The 20,497-nt window shown below is 48.6% G+C and overlaps 1 protein-coding gene across 1 annotated transcript; it reads left to right on the top strand.

Annotated features, from left to right (window-relative positions):
• Nucleotides 1-252: 252 nt before the first annotated feature.
• LOC115636628 (zinc finger protein 501-like) lies at nt 253-12,708 on the top strand. The gene is made up of 5 exons (XM_030536981.1): nt 253-419; nt 4,077-4,159; nt 5,505-5,631; nt 10,994-11,107; nt 11,494-12,708. Exons 2-5 carry the CDS (start codon nt 4,094-4,096, stop codon nt 12,399-12,401), a joined length of 1,215 nt encoding a protein of 404 aa, XP_030392841.1. The 5' UTR covers nt 253-419; nt 4,077-4,093; the 3' UTR covers nt 12,402-12,708.
• Nucleotides 12,709-20,497: the final 7,789 nt, after the last annotated feature.

Genomic DNA, 20,497 nt, shown 5'->3' with positions numbered 1-20,497 from the left:
GGTCCGGTCTCCCCCCACCATCGGTTGCGGGTTCTGAGCTCGTTCCCTGCAAGCACCGGCCCGGGGGCTGCCCCTCCCCCCGACAGGGCGGGGCTAATGACAGGCCCCGCCCCCAGCCCAGGCCGCGCGGGAGGGGGAGAGGAAGGCCCCTTGTGGGGCGGGAACGCTCCAGCCGGGGGGGGAGAGGCCGGGAGAGGCAGGAGGGGGCCGGAGCGGGGGGGGGTTTGAGGGGATTAGGGGAGGGGCTGTGGGTAACCCCGCCCCCAGCGGGGGGGGGCAGCACCGCATCAAAGCCCAACGCGCCCTGCACTCCAACGGCCCTAAGGGCCGCAACCGTCATGCGTCTCCTCTACCTGCCCCCTGTGGGTTGCGTCACTTCCGGACGCTGTGGGGAGACAACCCGGCGCGCGGCAGAGCCGGTAAGCATGGAGCGGGGAGGGGTCGCCCAGCAGGGCCAGGGCGGAAGCTGGGGCCGGGGGTCCCGGTGCAGCCTCCGTAGCGATGGAGTGGTTTGGGGGGCTGAACCGTCTGTGGGGGGCCGGGAAACCCCCGGGGTGAAGAGTATGTGTGAGAGTCTTTGTCTCGCACTTGCCCATCCCCCACTGTTGCCCCCTTCCCTGCTCCAGGGACCTTCCCCTCCCCCCGGCCCCCTTCAAACTGCTCCCCCCCGGGCTCCCTGCGGCCCGTGTGTGTGGGTGGGGAACTGTCACTGTCTGTGTGTGTTGGATAGTCACATAAAATCCCTTCAAACTGCCCCTCGCCCTCCCCTCATTTCATAGCCATGGAAACCCCCCACCCTGCTCTGGGGGTTTGTCTTCCCCGTTATCAGATGTGGAGTTTGTGACCCGTTTTCCCCACAAGTCTCAAAGAGGGATGTAAAATATCTTTCCCTCCTCCCGCCCTGCCCCGTTCTCTCTTTGTCTGTTGCTACTTGAATGGGCCCTGAGTGCCAGGCCCTGTCTCTGTAATGATAAAGCACGAACCACATCTCAGATTTACCCCTTTTCTCCAATTCTTCAGCGTGACTGTATATTTATTGCAAATGTTGCCTCTTGTCTCGCTGTTCATTTATCAAATACTGATGGGAAATGCACTCAGATTTTGTCTCTGATCAACAACTGGACCTGCTGTGGAGTGTAGGGTTTTTTGGGAGAGGGGTTGGTTTTTTTCCTGAATTGCCTGACGTTATGTTGTGGTGAGGATTTTTCTGTATGTTTTGTTTTCATATGTATATATTGCATAGCATCCTGGAAATGCAGGTCTGCTCAGGACCTCAAGCTGTCATCAAGTCCAGCTCTCCCTGCAGAGGCTGGACCCAGTATATGTAGATTATCTCTCTCCTACCTGTTCTTAAAAACTTCCAGGGAAAGAGATTCCAGCAACCAGGGATTTATCCAGTGAAGTGGGTGACTTTGGCCCAGACACTGAAAGATCCTTGTTCCTTAGGTTCCACACTGGCCACAGAAGGTTACTAGTGCTCCCTCCCCAGACTCCCCTGGGCAGCCGGGGTAATTAGTGGATTATGGGAATTAGAAGATGAAAATTCATTAAGAATGATGATATTTATGTGTTAATTATTATATCCCCAGACACGCACCAATCCCCGTCCTCCTTCCAATGAGCTATAAATATCTATGGGACTCAGCTACTGATCCTGAAGTGAGTTCCTGCCCCTCCCCACTTTCTATAGCAGCACTTTTAAGAACAGTCCAGGGAAACATGGAAATACTTTGAACCAAATTCTGGAAGCTGCTGAGCATGCACAAGTTAAAATGAAACTAAGGCTCCATTTCCCCAAGGACTTGGCCCCTAGTGCAAAATTATAGACAGTCCCCAGAAATCTGAAATGGCCATGTCATAACTGATAGAACGTTATTTATTTATTGACTTCTGGGAATTACTAATAAAAGGAACAACCCAGTGAAGGTGATACCCTGAGGGAAAGATCGGTATAATCTAATCTGGCACTTTATACAGTAAAATGCCTTATTTGTAGCCCTATGGCGAATGCCTGTATCCTGTAGGAACCTTAATTCTGCCCAGTCCCGGCTACTTCTCTCCCCTAGCATACCCCTAAACCTCTTCAGCCCTCCAACTATCCGTTGCCCATCTTCCCTCGCTGCAACCCCTTCTTGCCTGACTGGCAGAGAAACTATAAGCTTTATCCCCTTCTCTTTGCTTCTGAAAGTTGTCTTGCCCCCGGCTTTGCTGCCTCTGTGAATGGCAGGTAGGGATGGGAAGCCATCACTTTCTGGGTATTTACTGAACATTCATCTAGTCCCTGACACCTTCATTCATGCAGAGGTAAGGTTGCCCAGCAGTATGTTGGGCCCTCACAGAGTGTCAAGTTCAGCAAAAATCAAACCTCCAAAACCTAGGAAATAGAGAGCTAATGTCCATGCCAATGCAACCTTAACTCTGGCCCCTCAAGCTGGCAACAGCCACTGGGTGTTCTCTGCCAGCACTCCAGCTGCACTCACTGTGTTAGGTGTAGCTGCACTGAAAGGTACAGACATTAGTTGGAGCAGCTTGGTAGAGGTGTGATTGCGATATGAGAAGATCTGGGTCTGAGTCCCCCACGTGTGCGGTGAAAGGAGAGTGGTGCATGTGTACCTTGAGCTTCCAGTCTGTATCGTTTCTGCACTGAGCTGTGCATGTTGTCAAGAGGAAACGGGACTGTTTGCCATGGGAATGGGTGACAAGGGATGGACCACTTAATGATGACCTGTTCTGTTCATTCCCTCTGAAGCACCTGGCATTGGCCACTGAGGTAGATGGACCTCATAGAACTGGAACAGACCTCAAGAGGTCATCTAGTCCAGTCCCCTGTACTTGAGGCAGGACGAAGTGTTATCTAGACCAGGGGTTCTCAAGCTGGGAGTTGGGATCAGGCAGGGAGTAGTGAGCTTATTACATAGGGTGTCGCGAGCTGTCAGTCTCCAACCCGTGCTTTGCATCCAGCATTTATAATGGTGTTACAGATTAAAAACACTCTTTTATATATTTAAGGGGACGGGGGGAGGGGTTGCACTCAGAGGCTTGCTATTTGAAAGGGGTCACCAGTACAGAAGTTTGAGAGGGGTTTGTCCAGCCTGCTCTTAAATCCCCAGTGATGGAGATTCCAACCTCCCCGGGCAATTTATTCAAGTGCTTAATCACCCTGATAGTTAGGAATTTTTTCCTAATGTCCGATCTTTCTTCATTTTAAGCCCATTGCTTCTTGTCCTGTCCTCAGAGGTTAAGAAGAACAATTTTTCTCCCTCCTCCTTGTAACATCAGTTTATCTGCTTGAAAGTGATCATGCACCGTCTCAGTGTTCTCTTCTCCAGACTAAACAAACCCATTTTTTTCATTCTTCCCTCAGAGGTCATGTTTTCTAGACCTTTCATCATTTTTGTTGTTCTTCTCAGGACTTTCTCCAATTTGTCCACATGTTTCCTGAAATGTGGTGCCCAGAACTGGACACACTGCTCCAGTTGAAGCCTAATCAGCGTGAAGTAGAGAGGAGGAATTACTCCTTGTGTCTTGCTTACAATACTCCTGCTAATACATCCCAGAATGATACTTGCTTTGTTTTGCAACAGTGTAACTCTGCTGACTCATATTTAGCTTGTAATCCACTGTGACCTCCAGATCCCTTTCTGCAGTTCTCCTTCCTAGGCAGTCATTTCTCATACATGTGGAACTGATTGTTCCTTCACAAGTGAAGTACTTTGGATTCGTCCTTATTGAATTTTATCCTATTTACTTCAGACCATTTCTCCAGTTTGTCCAGAGCATTTTGAATTTTAATTCTATCCTCCAAAGCACTTGCAAGTCCTCCCAGCTTGGTATCCTTCGCAAACTTGATAAGTGTAACAGAGAGACTGTTACTGGGAGGGTTTCACCGTGTCTCAGAGGGTTACACCCTGGTGCGAGGGGGCTAGGCCTGTACTGGATTAAGGTCACTCTGTGCTTCACAGTGTGGCAGAACCTAGAATGTCCATTAGCAGGGGAAAATCCTGGGGGGAATCGGTTTGTGGAATGGACAAAAACCCCGTCTGAATTCTCACACTTTGCCCTTTTCACCTCGGCAGGCTACAGAATAACGTGGATGTTTCGCTCCAGATCATCTCCTCCTCCCAGGGGGAAGGAAATGGCGTCAGTAGAGCTGGCTCAGGTAAGGGATTATCAGGGAGCTGGTGGTGGGTTCTGCTTGGAGGGAGAGGAGTAGTAAATGCATAGGAGGGTGGGAACTGCTTGAGATGGTGGGAGGCAGGAACTATCTAGGGTGGGGAAAGGGAGGGGACAGGATGTGACAAATCTGCTGAGACTTGTGTAATCTAGGGTGTGATGGGTTGTCACCCTGGGGTGCAGTGTGGGGGGCTTCTGGGAGCCACGGTTCCCTCTAACCTTCAAGCTAGGCTGGCCCTTCTCACACTGCTTTGCTGGTGATTCAGCCAGCCTCTCCAGGCCCTGTTATCACCCACACAACAGCAGGTGGTGCCATACACCCAGCTAAGCTACCTGAGTGCTTTACCTAGAATCATAGAATATCAGGGTTGGAAGGGACCTCGGGAGGTATCTAGTCCAACCCCCTGCTCAAAGCAGGACCAATCCCCAGGCAGATTTTTGCCCTGATCCCTAAATGGCCCCCTCCACTCAAGGACTGATAGAAGACATCAGCCAATTTTCCAGCTCCCCAGCCTTGCACATCTGCTGTAGTAGAAATCCAAAATGATACCATCTTGTAGGTGCACAGGGATCTGTATAATGTAAGCCCATTAATATAGTTCGCCTTTCCCTTGATATGGGGAAGATATGCACATATTAATATGTGCTAACCAGGCTGAGCTTTTCCTCAGACACTTCACTCAAAATACACTGATTAAGAAAAAGCATAAAATAAGTTAATTAACAACAGAAAAATAGACTCATAGACTTTAAGGTCAGAAGGGACCATTATGATCATCTAATCTGACCTCCTGCACAATGCAGGCCACAGAATCTCACCCATCCACTTCTATAACAATCCCCTAACCTATGTCTGAGTTACTGAAGTCCCCAAATTGCGGTTTGAAGACCTAAAGCTGCAGAGAATCCTCCAGCAAGTGACCCGTATACCACGCTGCAGAGGAAGGCAAATAACCTCCAGGTCCTTTGCCAATCTGCCCCGGAGGAAAATTCCTTCCCGATCCCAAATATGGCAATCAGTTAAACCCTGAGCATGTGGGCAAGTCTCAGTGATAGCAAAAAGGGTCCAGAGCCAGCCCCATCTCCTATATCAAGCTCTGGCTAGTAGGTATGTGATAAATGTGACGACTCTGCCTCCGTCTGTCAGCTGGGAGACACAAAGTTTCTCTCTCTCTCTACCCTTTGCCTCCTGGCTGCTCTAAGCAAGGTGGGATGGGACTCTGTTAACATGTGCCTCATGGAGCTTCCATTTACCTGGTGCTGCTGTTCCGTGAATTGTGGGGTTGTGAGTTGGGCAGCAGGTACTGAGTGTTGGACTCTTCCTCTTTCAGAGACTGGTGACCTTCGAGGAGGTGGCTGTGCATTTCACCAGAGAAGAGGGTGTTCTGTTGGACCCCACTCAGAGAGCCCTCTACAGGGATGTCATGCAGGAGAACTATGAGACGGTGGTCTTGCTGGGTAAGGAGTCCTGTCCCCTGGGCTATTAGAAGCTGTGGGGTCTCTGAAGAACCTGAGTAGTAATAACTTTATTCCTTTGTTTGTCATACAAGTTTTGACAAGTTTCCTTGCCCGCCTTTTTTTGCCTTATCTCCCACCCAATAGTATCATTTTTGGACATGTGCCTTTTTGGTGCCACCAGTCATTTTAAAATTGCATTGAATGTATCCTTATTGGCTACATTAATAACTACATTAATAACTGTAGCTTTCCTGCCTTTTCCTCATTGTAAGAGCAAAATATGGTGCCTGTAGAATTCTAAATTAAGTAAATAGGTGTATGACTCATGCATGGCTTGTGTGACAGTCAGATGAGCTCCTCTTTTGATAGGAGAGCGTATAATGTTGCCATTCAGGACCCCACCGGTGAAGGGAGAACAGAGCTGTGGGAGGGGAGGAGAAGTGGGGAGAAGATAATTCTGGGGTGCCAGGACATGGGGAGGGTGCATGCAGGGTTAGAGCTAAGAAGCAGCAGGGAGGGATGAGGTTGTGAGAGACAAGGAGGGAACACAAGAAGCTCTCAAGGTGCCGGGAGGTGGTGCCAGCTGAGAGTAATGGGAAGAAGTGGAGAGGAGTGTGGAGGAAGAGCACCCAGGAAGTGGTCTGGGTGGGTCAGTGAGAGAGAGGAGAAGTTTGGGGATCAGAGCTATGGGGGATCCCAGACCTTTAAGCCTGAATCCCTACCTAAGCCTTGTTGCTTTAGAGCCTCCACTCCAGTTTTATTTCTGTTCAATTTCACTTCATTATACATTTCCCCCCCCCAAACATTATTTTAATTCTTGACCCCCTCTTTCACTCATTACTCCCCTCCCCATATAACCTCCCCATCTCTAGGCACACTGACCCTGGCCACTGATCCTGAGTCCTTGCTGCATTCCTCCCTCCCACAGCAGGGCCCCTACCCAGGCACAAATGGGGACTTTGTTCATAATATCACAGGGTGGTAGTGTAGCCCGTGCAATTTTTACACCTACCTATTGGGGTACAACTTGAAGTTAATGGAGGAGTGAAGTTCTGGAACAGCCTTCCAAGTGGAGTAGTGGGGGCAAAAGACATATCTGGCTTTAAGACTAAGCTTGCTAAGTTTATGGAGGGGATGGTATGATGGGATAGCCTAATTTTGGCAATTCATTTGGCAATTGATATTTGATTATCAGCAGGCAAGCGTGCCCAGTGGTCTGTGATGGGATATTAGATGGGGTGGGATCTGAGTTACTACAGAGAATTCTGTCCTGGGTGCTGGCTGGTGAATCTTGCCCACATGTTCAGGATTTAACTAATTGCCATATTTGGAGTCGGGAAGGAATTTTCCTCCAGGGCAGATTGGCAGAGGCCCTGGAGGTTTTTCACCTTCGTCTGCAGCATGGGTGATGGGTCACTTGCTGGAGGATTCTCTGCAGCTTGAGGTCTTCAAACTACGATTTGAGTACTTCAATAACTCAGACATAGGATAAGGGTTTGCTGCAGGAGTGGATGGGAGAGTTTGTGTAGCTTGCGTTGTGCAGGAGGTCAAACTAGGTGATCATAATGGTCCCTTCTGACTTTAAAGTCTATGAGGAGATGAAACACACAGAAACTTGATTTTAATACAGACAGTTATAATTGAAATCCTCAGCAAAAATCAATACACATAACAATTAGAGTAAGATAAGTATATAAAGAGGGTCTTGCACTGTGAGTACTTACAAGTTATGGACACCATTGGAAACAGAGATCGAGGGGCAAGGGAACCCGTCAGAAGAGAGGCCTTGCTTCAGTTTGCACTGTCTCAGGGACCTGACAAAATGGAAAAATGGTCACTAGAAGAGGTATTTTCTCCACTTCCTTATGATAATAGGATGGTGATATACCATATCTGCTCGTTTACTCTGATTACAATAATGTCAATAGGTGCCCCAAAACATATGTGGCCTTTGGGAAGTCCATAATTAACCATCAAGCATTAATACTTATGATTTATATTACTTATTTATTAATAAGTAAGTGCGTCCAACTGCTGAAATATTTCATAGCAACCTAATTGCTAGAGCCCACCCCAGACTTCCTTCTTTCAGAATCCTGTGGCGCATTGCAACTGTTTGTGGTTCCTCATTAGTCTCTGAAAATGAGGGTGCAAAATATCTGAACTGGGATTGTCTCCTTAGGCTTGTTCATGTAAATCCCACACCTCAGCATAACTGCTCCCACAAGCCTCTGCCTAATATAAGGCCCTGAACTGTAGCAAGCTTAGGCTATGTCTACAGTACCGCGGTAACTCAGTGTATACTGCGCAACTCCAGCTACGTGAATAACACAGCTAGAGTCGATGTACCTTAGATCGAGTTACCACAGGGTCTGCTTAACTTACTCTTCTCGTCAGGGTAGAGTACAGGTGTCGACTGGAGAGCTATCTGTGGTTGATTTGTTGGGTCTTTAATAGACCCGCTACATCGACCATCGGTGGATCAATCTCAGAATTTTCATCCCGGCTGTAGTGTAGCCCCTGCCCTTAATAACCCATTTATTTATGTTCACCTCCTTGCCCCTCCACGCATGTTCCAGGCTAATAAGCAATACTCTGATAATGACATTTTACCTCTAGTTAGTTCAAAATTGCCCAGAAGACATGAGACTAGGTCATAGATCATAAAATCAGATCAGGGTCAACAGGAGTGAGAGTTTGGAGAGAGTCTTGTGCCTCCTCTTCCCATCTGCAGCAGCCACAAGCTATCTTCCCTCCAGGCTCCTTGGATCTTCGAGCCTGTCCCTTCTAAGGTTGCATGGCCCAGTTCTTGTTTCTTACCTTCTCCTTTTCTGGAAGAATTAGAGGCTGTTGCTCCTGAATTTTAGTGTTTAAACTCCCCCAGCATGTGGAGAAGGCTGGGGAGTTAATTCTCCCTCCCATTGCACCTGAGTCACTAGATTTCCTAATTCCCCAAAATGTGCTTTTGGGATGTCACAGTTCTAGGGTAGCTAAGCCTTTGACCTGCCTCCACGGTCTGCTCAAGGAATGGCCTCTCAGGCATCAGGCCTCTACCCAGCCCCTCTCTATGGGTAGGGACCCACCTGTCTCTTCTTTTTGACTAGGGTTTGAGGATTGCAGCCTGTCCTCCACTGTGTTCATTGGACTAACGTCCAGCTCCTGTGCTTTGCTTTCTCTCTAAGGGCTGTGAGCAGTGTGTGTGATAGAGGCAGGAATTTTGGTGATACTTGTATGATGCCAATACACACCTCAGTTTCCCTCTGTGATTGGTATTACTATGATTATAAAGAGCAGGAGACACGAGGTGTTTTGTCATGTACCTGTCATGGGGTGATATGAATGGGTCATTAAGGACTGTCTGGGACCAACCTACATCAATGGAATACCCGACAGAGACGGGAATAATTCTCACCTGTCTATGGTAGGATCTCCGCTTGGCTGAGTGAAGCATACATGGACTCATTATGTTTTTAGGAGCAGGAAGAACTGGGCTCGCAGACACAGGGAGCACTACTGGAGTGAAGACTAATGGACAGGCACAGGGAAAGGAAACCTAAGCATTTTCTACAGCAGCATAGCTCAAGGGCATTGGCCAGTACGGACTATATTATCTTTTTTGCTTCCCTGTGCTAATCTAAGGACTTTCCAGTGCTACGTTTCAGTTGACTAATAAACCCTGCTATGTTTAAAAGTCTGCCCAGTGTCACAGCAAAAATTTGCTCTGTGAATTGACTGAGGAACAGTCTCTGAACAGGAGTATCATTCAGCTGGACCTGAACAGGTTGAAATAGTAGTTTTGAAGCCGGAGGCTCAATCTCAGGTGCTGAAGCTACATGGCCTGTCCTTGTGGAAGAGTGGGAGCCCTTGGGGTCTAGTGCACTCCAGGGGCACTTCCCAAGGACTATTTAAAAGCCAGGGCATTTCACAGGTCCTATGGATCCATGACAGTGTGCCTTCTGGGGAAAAATAAAACAAGACAAGGACCTAAATGTGTATTTACCATCATCCCCTCATCAGTCCTCGTGGGAATCCCTGATCAATTCCAAAATGTATTAAAACCTTCCTTAAAGGCTTACCTCTTGGTTATCAGGTCATGTCAGATTTGTTAAAGGACTTTCCCTTCACCCTCCCACTTCCCTGGTTCTTGTCACACAGACAAGAAGCAGCAAAAGACCAGATGTCTGAAGCGCAGAGAATGCATTTATTGGGGTTAGTTTCTAAGCAGGCATATTCCGAAGCCCTTACACCAGTTATCTCTATATGCTGATAGAGTCTGTTCCCCAGTGTTCTGTTCTCAGCTCTGACACCACAGAGCATTTACCCCGTGTCCCCTTTCCCAGCTCTGATGCCACAGAGCCCTGGCTGTCTCCCCATTCCCTGTTCCTGTTCCCCCCTTAAGAAATATGATTCCAATTTCCTTTCCCCCTCCTGTTTGATCCCATTTATATAGTAATATTCTCAGCTATACCTTAACCAATCATGGTACTGAAATTTAACTAACCAATTCTAACATACTGTAACAATTCTCTAGCCAATTATATCCCACTACTTGATTTACTTACCTAGCAACATTAATTATACAGCAGACAGAAACAATTAGAGAATGAGACCGATTAACAAAGTAAAAGTGGTGACCATAAACTTAAAACAATACAAAAATGAGGGTTTGACAACCACAACCATTGATAGGCTGCTATCAAACTAAGTTTTCTTTAACCATCTTAAGATCTGTTTCTTTATCTGGTGGTGATGGGCATTATCCAGACAGGATCGTCTTCCTAACAGCCCAGTAGCACCTTATTTCAATGTGACTGGTTTGGGATGTAAGGCTGTGACACTGTGCTTCCCAGCTTATGACTGCCCCTGCTGCTTAGCCAAAGAACGAGGCCTCAGACTATCCTAGTGCGAGAAGGCCCATACACAGGCATACTGTGATTTTGATTCTTTGTTTTTATACCCCTATAACTAGCTAAGTAATAAAAATACATCTACATTTTTAAAGTATAGGCTTTACAGGCAGGCCTGAATATCTCTATTCTAACAGTGGGATCTACCCCTTCCCCCATTCAGTGTCTGTCTTGTCCATTTTAGATTTGTAAATTCTTCAGGGCATGGGCTATCTACTATTCTCTGTTTGTACTTTGCCTAGCACAATGGGGACTCACTGTTAGTTGGTCCTTAGACATTAAGGTAATGAAAATAATTTAGAGTAATAATAACTCTCCTGCCACTTTGAACCAAGGAAGCTGGCCTAGGGATGTTACTGCTTAAAAATGAGCTGGGGTTAAAACCATGGACTATTCTTTGTGACAAGTATCCCACAAATTCCACTGACATCCCTTGTTTTCTTTGCCTGGAGTAGGGTCTCCAGTTTCCAAACCTGATGTGATCTCGCAGCTGGAACGAGGGGAAGAGCCGTGGGTCCCGGACCTCCAGGCCTCTGAGAAAGAAGTGCTCCTGAGAGCTGCCTTCACAGGTGAGGAATTGGTTAAACCAACTCAACTGTTTAGGAATGCAGGAAACATTTAGGATGCCCTACAAAGACCCTGTGAGCTCTCCAAGTTCAGGATTGTTACCTGCAGAATGGGATCATTATGGTAGATGTCAGTCAGGGTAGGAGGGAAGCCATGAGTGACAACTGGCAGCAGGTCTCTCCCTGATCTCGCTTTCCCCTGAGTGTTCTGGTGAGATGCAGACCAAAACTGATCCCTTCCTCTCTCCGCTGGGGAAGGGTTTGGGGTTTCATCTCTCCAGCACAGATTTTGGTTTGTTCATCCCTTTTTCCATTCCTCTCTCTGAGATTTCCTTTCTTTCTGGCATAGGGAGTGACGTCTGTCTGGATTCTCTGTCTCTCCCATTCAGGTGATGGGATGGTGAGTGAGAATGAGGAGAAACCCCAGCAGGAAGATGCTGTGCAAGTAGAACCACATGGAACGTTATCAGGAAGATCCAAAGGGAATGTTTCCGGGAGTTGTGCACTCCGAGAAAAAGCAAAAGCCTGTGAGACTCATCAGATGCCAGAGGAAAACTTCAGTAGCCACTCAGACCTTATAACCTGCGACAGAATAAACTTGGAAGGGAGACGCTACACATGCCACGAGTGCGGGAAAAGCTTCAGTTGGAGCTCGCACTATCTCATACATTGGAGAACCCACACAGGGGAGAAGCCCTACATGTGCTCTGAGTGCGGGAAAAGCTTTGGTCAGCGTTCAAACCTTGTCACACATGAGAGAATCCACACAGGAGAGAAGCCTTACATGTGCTCTGAGTGCGGGAAAAGCTTTAAAAAGAGCTCACACCTTATCATACATGAGAGAGTCCACACAGGAGAGACGCCCTACACATGCTCTGTGTGTGGGAAAAGCTTCATTGATAGTTCAAGCCTCAACTCACATCAGCAAATCCACACAGGAGAGACTCCCTACCCATGCTATGAGTGTGGGAAAAGCTTTAATCAGAGCTCTGCCCTGAGTAGACATCGGAGAATCCACATGGGTGAGAAACCTTATGGATGCTCCGAGTGCGGGAGAAGCTTTTGTCAGCGTTCTGACCTTATCACACATCAGAGAACCCACACAGGAGAGAAGCCCTACATGTGCTCCGAGTGCGGGAAAAGCTTCAAGGATCGCTCAAACCTTGTCACACATGAGAGAATCCACACAGGAGAGACGCCCTACATGTGCTCTGTGTGTGGGAAAAGCTTTAGTCAGCACTCACACCTTATCTCACATTATAGAACCCACACAGGAGAGAAGCCCTACACGTGCTAGAGATACCAGAACACTCCGATTCTTGCACATTCCACACAGATAACAAGGACAGGGGCAAAAGGGTTGTTCGAACCAACATGTACAAGGTGAGAGGCGGCACCTTACTGCGTAGAAGGGTTGTACCTCACTACGTATGGGGGCTGCAGCTCAATATGTCAGGAGTGATGTGTATAAGAATGCACCCCTGGGGCGCTGTCTTTTTCTGGCCTAGAGGGCAGTGGAGAGTCCCACTGCTGACTGAGCTGGTCCATTGTCAGGGGGCACATATTTGTAGTATGTCCTGTAGAGTCTGCGGGGAACTAGTACTGTGCTTTGTTTGACAATAAACCTGGCCACGTGCCTTCATACCTTACCAGAGTCTGTGGTCATTGGGGGTGTTCTCTGGGTCTGATGTGCCAGTGATCTGCAGAGGCAGGACAGCACACAGAGGGAACACACACACACACAGCGGACTGTTAACATAGAACAAGAGCAGAGCACCCCACCAGTGGCATCTGAAGACAGGGTAAAGTTTGTCATCATGGTCAGCAATTTTCATTTCCCTTCTCTGGAGGTAGAGATGGGGTTGGAGCTACTGCAGGCTGGGATGTAGAGCCCATGTCCCCAGGGCCGGCTCCAGCTTTTTTGCGGCTCCAAGTAGCGAACCCGGGAAGAAAAAGATGATTGGCAGCACTTCAGCGGCAGCTAAAACATGCTGCTTCATTCTTCGGTGGTAATTAGGCGGCAGGTCCTTCGGTCCCTCTCTTCCTCTTCGGTGGTGGCTCAGAGGGGAAGAGAGGGACCCACCACCGAAGACCCAGAGGTGTTGCCCCTTTCCATTGGCTGCCCCAAGCACCTGTTTCCTTCACTGCTGCCTGGAGCTGTCCCTGTATGTCCCCATCTATCAGTTACTCTAGGAACGTGTCTCTACTCACAGGCTGCTGCCAGCCTGTCTGGCCAGCTCCTGAGCTCTGTGGGGGTGAGTCCTTTGGCATAAGTGGCACCTAGGGGAAACATTCCTCCCAGGTGCAGTGGTGGTACAGTGGTGAGCATAACTGCCTTCCAAGCAGTTGACCTGAGTTCAATTCCTGGCCAATGCATGGATGGGCCCTTTCTTCGCCAGGAATTAGTTTAATTTCTGTCCTGTTGTATCAGTGGAATGGGAAAATTTAATGTCTGACACCCCAGCAAGGCATTCAACACCCAGTGGAGGAAGAAGGAGGTGGGACTATACAGTGAGCTGTTGGAGTCATCCTGGTATTACAATGTTTGGTTTATTTTTTTAAGTGTTTCCTTTACTTCCCTCTCTGTTTTAGACTCAGAGCCTTTAAGGGCAGAAGGGACCCCATCATGATCATCTGTCCGATCTCCTGTACTTTACAGGCCAAAGGACCCCACTCACCCACTCCTTTAATAGACCCCTAACCTCTGCTTGAGTTACTGACATCTCAAAATCATGGATTAAAGCTGTCAAGTTACAGAGAATCCACCATTTACACTAGTTTAAACCTGCAAGTGAACCCTGCCCCATGCTGCAGAGGAAGGTAAAACCCCCTCAGGGTCTCTGCTAATCTCCCCTTGGGGAAAATGCCTTCCTAACCCTAAATACAGTGATCAGCTGGACCCTGAGCATGCGGACAAGACGCACCAGGCAGACACCTGGGAAAGAATTCTTTGCAGTAATTCCAAGCCCTCCCCACCTATTGTCCCATCTCCAGCCACTGGAGATATTTGCTGATAGCAGTCACAGGTCGGCCCCATGCCATTACATGCAGTCCCATCATATCACCCAATCCATAAACTTATCAAGCTCAGTCTTGAAGCAAGTTCGGGTTTTTGCCTCCACTGCTCCCCTTGGGAGGCTGTTCCAGAATTTCACTCCTCTGGTGGTTAGAAACCTTCACCTAATTTCAAGGTTAAGCTTGTTGATGGCCAGTTTATATCCATTAGCTCATTACTAGTGAGGACATGTGATAGTGTGGGGGAGAGAGGGAGAAAGCCTGGAGAACTGACCATGGGAGCCAGAGAGATTCCCTGTTACCCAATCACCCATCTCTGGGAGGAACCAGTTGGAACTGCCTTTGGGAAGCTGCCGCTAATAACTCAAGTGTGAAATCATTATTCTGTTGGAATCAGATTAAAGCCACCTCACACCAAGTGTCACAGTCATTGACCTGGCTCATTCCTGTGATGTTACCAGTCACAGCAATACGACGAGTGGAACCAAATCCCTTTCCGGAGCCCAGGCACACAAAGAAATCCTGGAGCTTTTTGTTCCTAGGCTTTTGGTGCCATCGTGTGGGCATTTAGTTTCACTCCTTTCTGTTACAACCTTTAGCTTTCTGCACAAAAGTGTTAATTCCCTGGGAGAGACTCAGGAGCATTTCTCTGCTTTGTGGTGTTAAGGATTGAAATGTTCCCCGGGTTCCTCAGTCCCAACCTGCCTCCCATTCTACTGCCCATGCAGCCACATCTCAGCCCCAGTAGATGCTGATTCCCTCAGCCCCATCTGTGCAGCGTGTGAACCCTATCACTCCACATTGCCTAGTTCCCCTAATCCTGAGGGACTTCAGCTCCTCTGTGTCCCCAGGGACCCTCCACACCACTCCCCTGCTTACCACGGTTTAGATAGGCGTGCGCAGCACATTTCATTAGGGTGTGCAACCAGGGAGACGTGCCCTGATCCACTCCCTCCCACTTCCTACCTCCTGACTGCCTCCCTCAGAATCCCCAACCCCCTCTGCTCCTTGTCCCCTGAGTGCTCCCTCCTGGGACCCTGCCCCATCTAAGCATCCCTGCTCCTAGTCCCCTGACTGCCCCTTCCGAAGATTTCCCCACCCTAACTGCCCCCCTACAAGCCTACTGCATACCTGTTCCCTGACTGCCCCAACCCTTATCCAGACCCCTGCCCCCAGACAGACTCCCAGGACTCCCACACCTATCCAACTGCTTCCCCACCCCCTCACAGGACCCCAGAACTCTCAACCCATCCAACTCCGCCTGCTCCCTGCCTGCCCCAACCCCTCACCACACACCTGCACAGACAGCCCCACCCCAAACTTCCGGCCCATCCAATTGCCCCTGCTCCCTGTCCCCTGACTGCTGAAATCTCTCTCCACACCCCTGCTCCCCTAAACCCCCATGACCCATTCAACCCCCCCTGCTCTCTTCCCCATCCCATGCCCCTTCCCCACCACTCCACCTTCTCTGCATCCCACTACCTTCCTTCCCAAACTGCCTCTTTCCCCCTGCCCCCGCTTCCCCATCTTCTTCTTTTTCCCATCCCATGCCTCTTTCCCACTGCTCCATCTCCTCCCCATTCCACCTCCTTTCCCCCCCCCCTGCCTCTTTCCCCCTGCCCCGCCCTGCCTAGGATGACCAGACAGCAAGTGTGAAAAATCGGGACAGAGGGTGGTGTTAATAGGAGCCTATAAAAGAAAAAGTCTCAAAAATCGGGACTGTCCTATAAAACTGGGACATGATCTGGTCACCCTAGCCTGCCCCACAATTCACTGTTGTACAAAATGAATGATGGCTCCCAGCACACAGAAGGGAGCTCAACCAGCACTAGGACTGTGACAATTCGGTTCTGGCAGGACCCAACTGAGAGTGCCAATTCAGGACCAATTGCTCAAACAGGGCAATTACAGCCCTAGGCTGGGGTTTTTCCACCTCTAAGGCAAACCAAACCAGCCAAAGAGGACATTGGTTTCACCCCACTAGCTAACCACAAGTCACACAAGCAATTTCCTTAGACACCAGTCTCCCAGTATCACCACCAGTCCCACTTGTCCTGGGGATGACTGGTTATGAAAACCAACACCCCAATAAAAGAAAACTCTTCTCTCGATTCCAAAGACTTAAGCCCCAGACCCAGGTCAATATACACATCAGATCTTACCCACAAATCATGCTGTTGCCAATCCTTTAGAATCTAAAATCGAAAAGGAAAAAGGTAGCGATGAGAGCTAGAGTTGGTTAAATGGAATCAAATACATACAGTAATGGCAAAGTTCTTAGTTCAGGCTTGTAGCGGTTGTGGAATAAACTGCAAGTTCAAATCAAGTCTCTGGAGTGCATCCCCTGCTGGGATGGGTCATCAGTCCTTTGTTTAGAGCTTCAGTTTGTAGCAAAGTCCCTCCAGAGGTAAGAAGCAGGATTGAAGACAAGATGGAGATGAGACATCAACCTTTTATAGTATTTTCCATGTGTAAGAACCTCTTTGTCCTTACTGTGGAAAATTACAGCAAAATGAAGTCTGGAGTCACATGGGCAAGTCCCTGCATACTTTGCTGAGTTACAAGGTGTAGCTGCCTTCTCTCAATGGGTCAGTTGTATAGCTGATGGTCCTTAATGGGCCATCAAGCAGGCTAGGCAGAGCTAACACCAACTTGTCTGGGATGTTTCCCAGAAGCGCAGCACAACTTTGAAATACAGACAGTATAGAGTCAATACTCATAACTTCAACTACAAAATGATACATACATATAGACAGCATAATCATAACCACCAACCCACAGCCTGGTCTTAGACACCTTATATGACCCCCTTTTACATAAGATTTGGTGCCACTACAGGACCTTGATTGCAACCATGTTCTATATGGTCCCAGAATATATCAATAACGTCACACCCCCAACGCAAAATTGATGCAGGAAGGGATGACACAAACATCACTAGCTGCATCCTAAGAGCTCCCCATCCTTGGGTCTGTTTCATTACAGCTAGTGTTGGGCTAGAGGCCGTACCAGTGTATAACAGAAATGGTTATCAAAGTCATATTCAACAACATAATTGAAACTCTTTACACATCAAGGTATAACTTGGTTAGCTTTTTCAGCATGGTTCCTATGTTTCATGTGATCTTGCCAAGAGCTAAAGAAAACAGCTACTTTATCCATACAAGCTCTGGCCAATGTTTGGAACCCAATTAACATCAAACCAATGTAGATATTAATGTTGTTCATAGTCCAGGAATCTTGGCATTTAGCCATGAAAGCAATATGGTAGTGTGCCTCAGTTTCCCCTTTCATACAGCACATCAGGTCTGGAATGTCTTTTCCTCTGTGAAAAGTTGCAATACTGTTTATAGGCATTAACTGTGAAACATCAATATGGCAAGGCCTTTTCACATAAAGTGTGTTTTCATGTATTTCTTTCAATGTGATCAAGGGATTTTCCAAAAGATTAGGCACATTGTACATTCTTACAGTTCTTGGTAATAACAACACATTAGTTACAAAAATCATCATTAGCAATAAAAGACGGTTACTCACATTTGTAACTGTTGTTCTTCAAGATGTGTTGCTCATATCCATTCCAATTAGGTGTGTGGGCGCTGCGTGCATGTTCATAGGAAGATTTTTACCATAGCAACACTCTGTGGGCTGGCTGAGTCGCCCCCTGGAGTGGCGCCGTTATGGCGCTGGATATATACCCCTGCCGGCCCATTGGCCCTTCAGTTTCTTCTTGCCAGCTACTCCGACAGAGGGGGAAGGAGGGCAGGTTTGGAATGGATATGAGCAACACATCTTGAAGAACAACAGTTAAAAAGGTGAGTAACCGTCTTTTCTTCTTCGAGTGCTTGCTCATATCGATTCCAATTAGGTGACTCCCAAGCCTTACCTAGGTGGCGGGATCGGAGTGAGATGTCACAGAATGCAACACTGCTGAACCAAATGCCACGTCATCTCTGGACTGTTGCACCAATGCGTAGTGTGACGTGAAGATGTGTACAGATGACCAGGTAGCTGCCCTACATATCTCTTGGATGGGTACATGGGCCAGGAAAGTGGCAGATGAAGCTTGAGCCTGAGTAGAATGAGCGGTGAGGTGGCTAGTCAGAATGCGAGCCAAGACATAGTAGGTATGAATGCAAGACGTCACCCAAGATGAGATTTGCTGTGAGGAGACCGGCAGGCCCTTCATCCAGTCTGCCACCACTACAAAGAGCTGGGATGTCTTTTGAAAGAGCTTTGTTCTTTCTATGTAAATAGCAAGAGCCCTACAAACATCCAGGGAATGCAACTGTTGCTCCCGTAGCAAGGAATGTGGTTTCGGGAAGAAGACCGTGAGGAAGATGTCTTGATTGATGTGGAAGGCAGACATCACCCTAGGGAGGAAGGCAGGGTGTGGTCGCAGCTGTACCTTGTCCTTGTGAAACACTGTATATGGGGGGTCCGCTGTGAGAGCCTGAAGCTCGGACACTCGTCTTGCAGATGTAATGGCGATGAGAAAGGCTGTCTTCCAGGAGAGGTACAGCAGCGAGCAGGTGGCTAGCAGCTCGAAGGGGGCACCCATGAGCCTGGATAGAATCAGACTGAGGTCCCACATCGGGGATGGACATCAAATCTGTGGGTACAAGCGCTCCAATCCCTTGAGGAACCTGGAAACCATGGGGTCCGAAAAGACAGAGCACCTGTTCTCCCCTGGATGGAAGGTGGAGTTGGTCGCTGGGTGTACCTTTAGGGATGAGACTGCTAGGCCGTGCTGTTTCAGGGACCAGAGCTATTCCAGGACAGTAGGAACTGGTGCCTGCACGGGGACAATATTATGCTGAGCGCACCAGCAGGAGAAACGCTTCCACTTGGCCAGGTATGTCAACCTAGTGGAAGGCTTCTTACTACCCAGGAGCACCTGCTGGACTGAGGTGGAGCAATGTAACTTGGACTGGCTTAACCATGCAATATCCATGCTGTGATGTGAAGGGACTGCAGGTCTGGGTGGCGAAGCCTTCCGTGGTCTTGAATAATGAGATCCGGCCACATGGGCAGGGGAATTGTGTCGGTCACTGACATGTTGAACAACGTGGTGTGCCAGTGTTGTCTCAGCCATGTTGGAATCAGAATCAGAATCAGCTGGGCCTTGTCCCTGCGGAGCTTGAAGAGGACCTTGTGGACCAGCAGGAACGGTGGGAAGGCATAGAGGAGATTGTCTTTCCACGGTATCAGGAATGCATCCAAGAGGGAGCCTGAGGAGCGACCCTGGAAGGAGCAGAACATGTGGCACTTCCGATTCTCGCGAGAGGTGAAGAGGTCTATGTGGGGAAATCCCCACTTCTGGAAAACAGAATGGATGATGTCCAGATGAATTGACCACATGTGAACTAGAAAGGATCTGCTGAGGTGATCCACCAGAACTCCTGGGAGAAAAAACGCTACCAGATCGATTGAGTGGGCTATGCAAAACTCCGAGAACTGAACGGCTTCCTGACAAAGGAGGAAGGAGCGAGCTCTGCCCTGCTTGTTTATATAAAACATGGCTGTTGTGCTGTCCGTGACACTGAGACACAACAGCCTTGGAGATGCTCTTGAAACACCTGGTATGCTAGATGAACCGCCCTCAGCTCCCTCACATTGATGTGTATGGTTAGTTCTTGAGCCGACCAAAGGCTTTGAGTGCAAAGACCCTCAAGGTGGGCACCCCAACCCAGAGATGACGCATCTGTGGTTAGGGCCATCGAGGGTTGTGGTGGGTGGAATGGCATCCCGGCACAGACCAGGGCGGGGGTCAGCCACCAGATCAAGGAGCCTAAGATGTTCATGGGAACAGTGAGGATCATGTCCAGGCTGTCTTGGCCCGGCCAGTATACTGAGGCGAGCCAAGTTTGAAGTGGACAGAGGCATAGTCTGGCATGTTTGCTCACGAGGGTGCAGGTGGCCATGTGGCCTAGGAGGCCGAGACAAGTGTGAACCGATGCTGTGGGGAAGCTTTGGAGGCCCTGAATAATTGTTACCATTGTCCGGATCTAAGGCTGTGGTAGGCAGGCTCTAGCGAGATTGGAATCCAGGATCACCCCAATGAAGTCTATTCTCTGTGTGGGCACCAGAGAGGACTTCTTGATGTTGATCATCAGGCCTAGTTGTCTGAAGAGATCCTTGACGATGCCCACATGACATCTCACTTGCATCTCAGAGGTCCCTTGAATGAGCCAGTCATCAAGATACAGGAAGACATGTACTCGACAACGACAGAGGGAGGCCGCGTCTACAGCCATACATTTTGTGAAAATTCGTGGGGTTGTAGAGAGGCTGAATGGAAGGACTGTAAATTGAAAATGCTGTTGGTTGACCACAAAGCGCAGGTATCATCTGTGTGGTGGGTAAATTGCGATGTGG

This window comes from Gopherus evgoodei, chromosome 1, assembly GCF_007399415.2.
Source record: "Gopherus evgoodei ecotype Sinaloan lineage chromosome 1, rGopEvg1_v1.p, whole genome shotgun sequence".
Taxonomy (NCBI): domain Eukaryota; kingdom Metazoa; phylum Chordata; order Testudines; family Testudinidae; genus Gopherus; species Gopherus evgoodei.
Note: the sequence above shows the minus strand (reverse complement) of the source record. Positions and strands in the feature narration are given on the sequence as shown.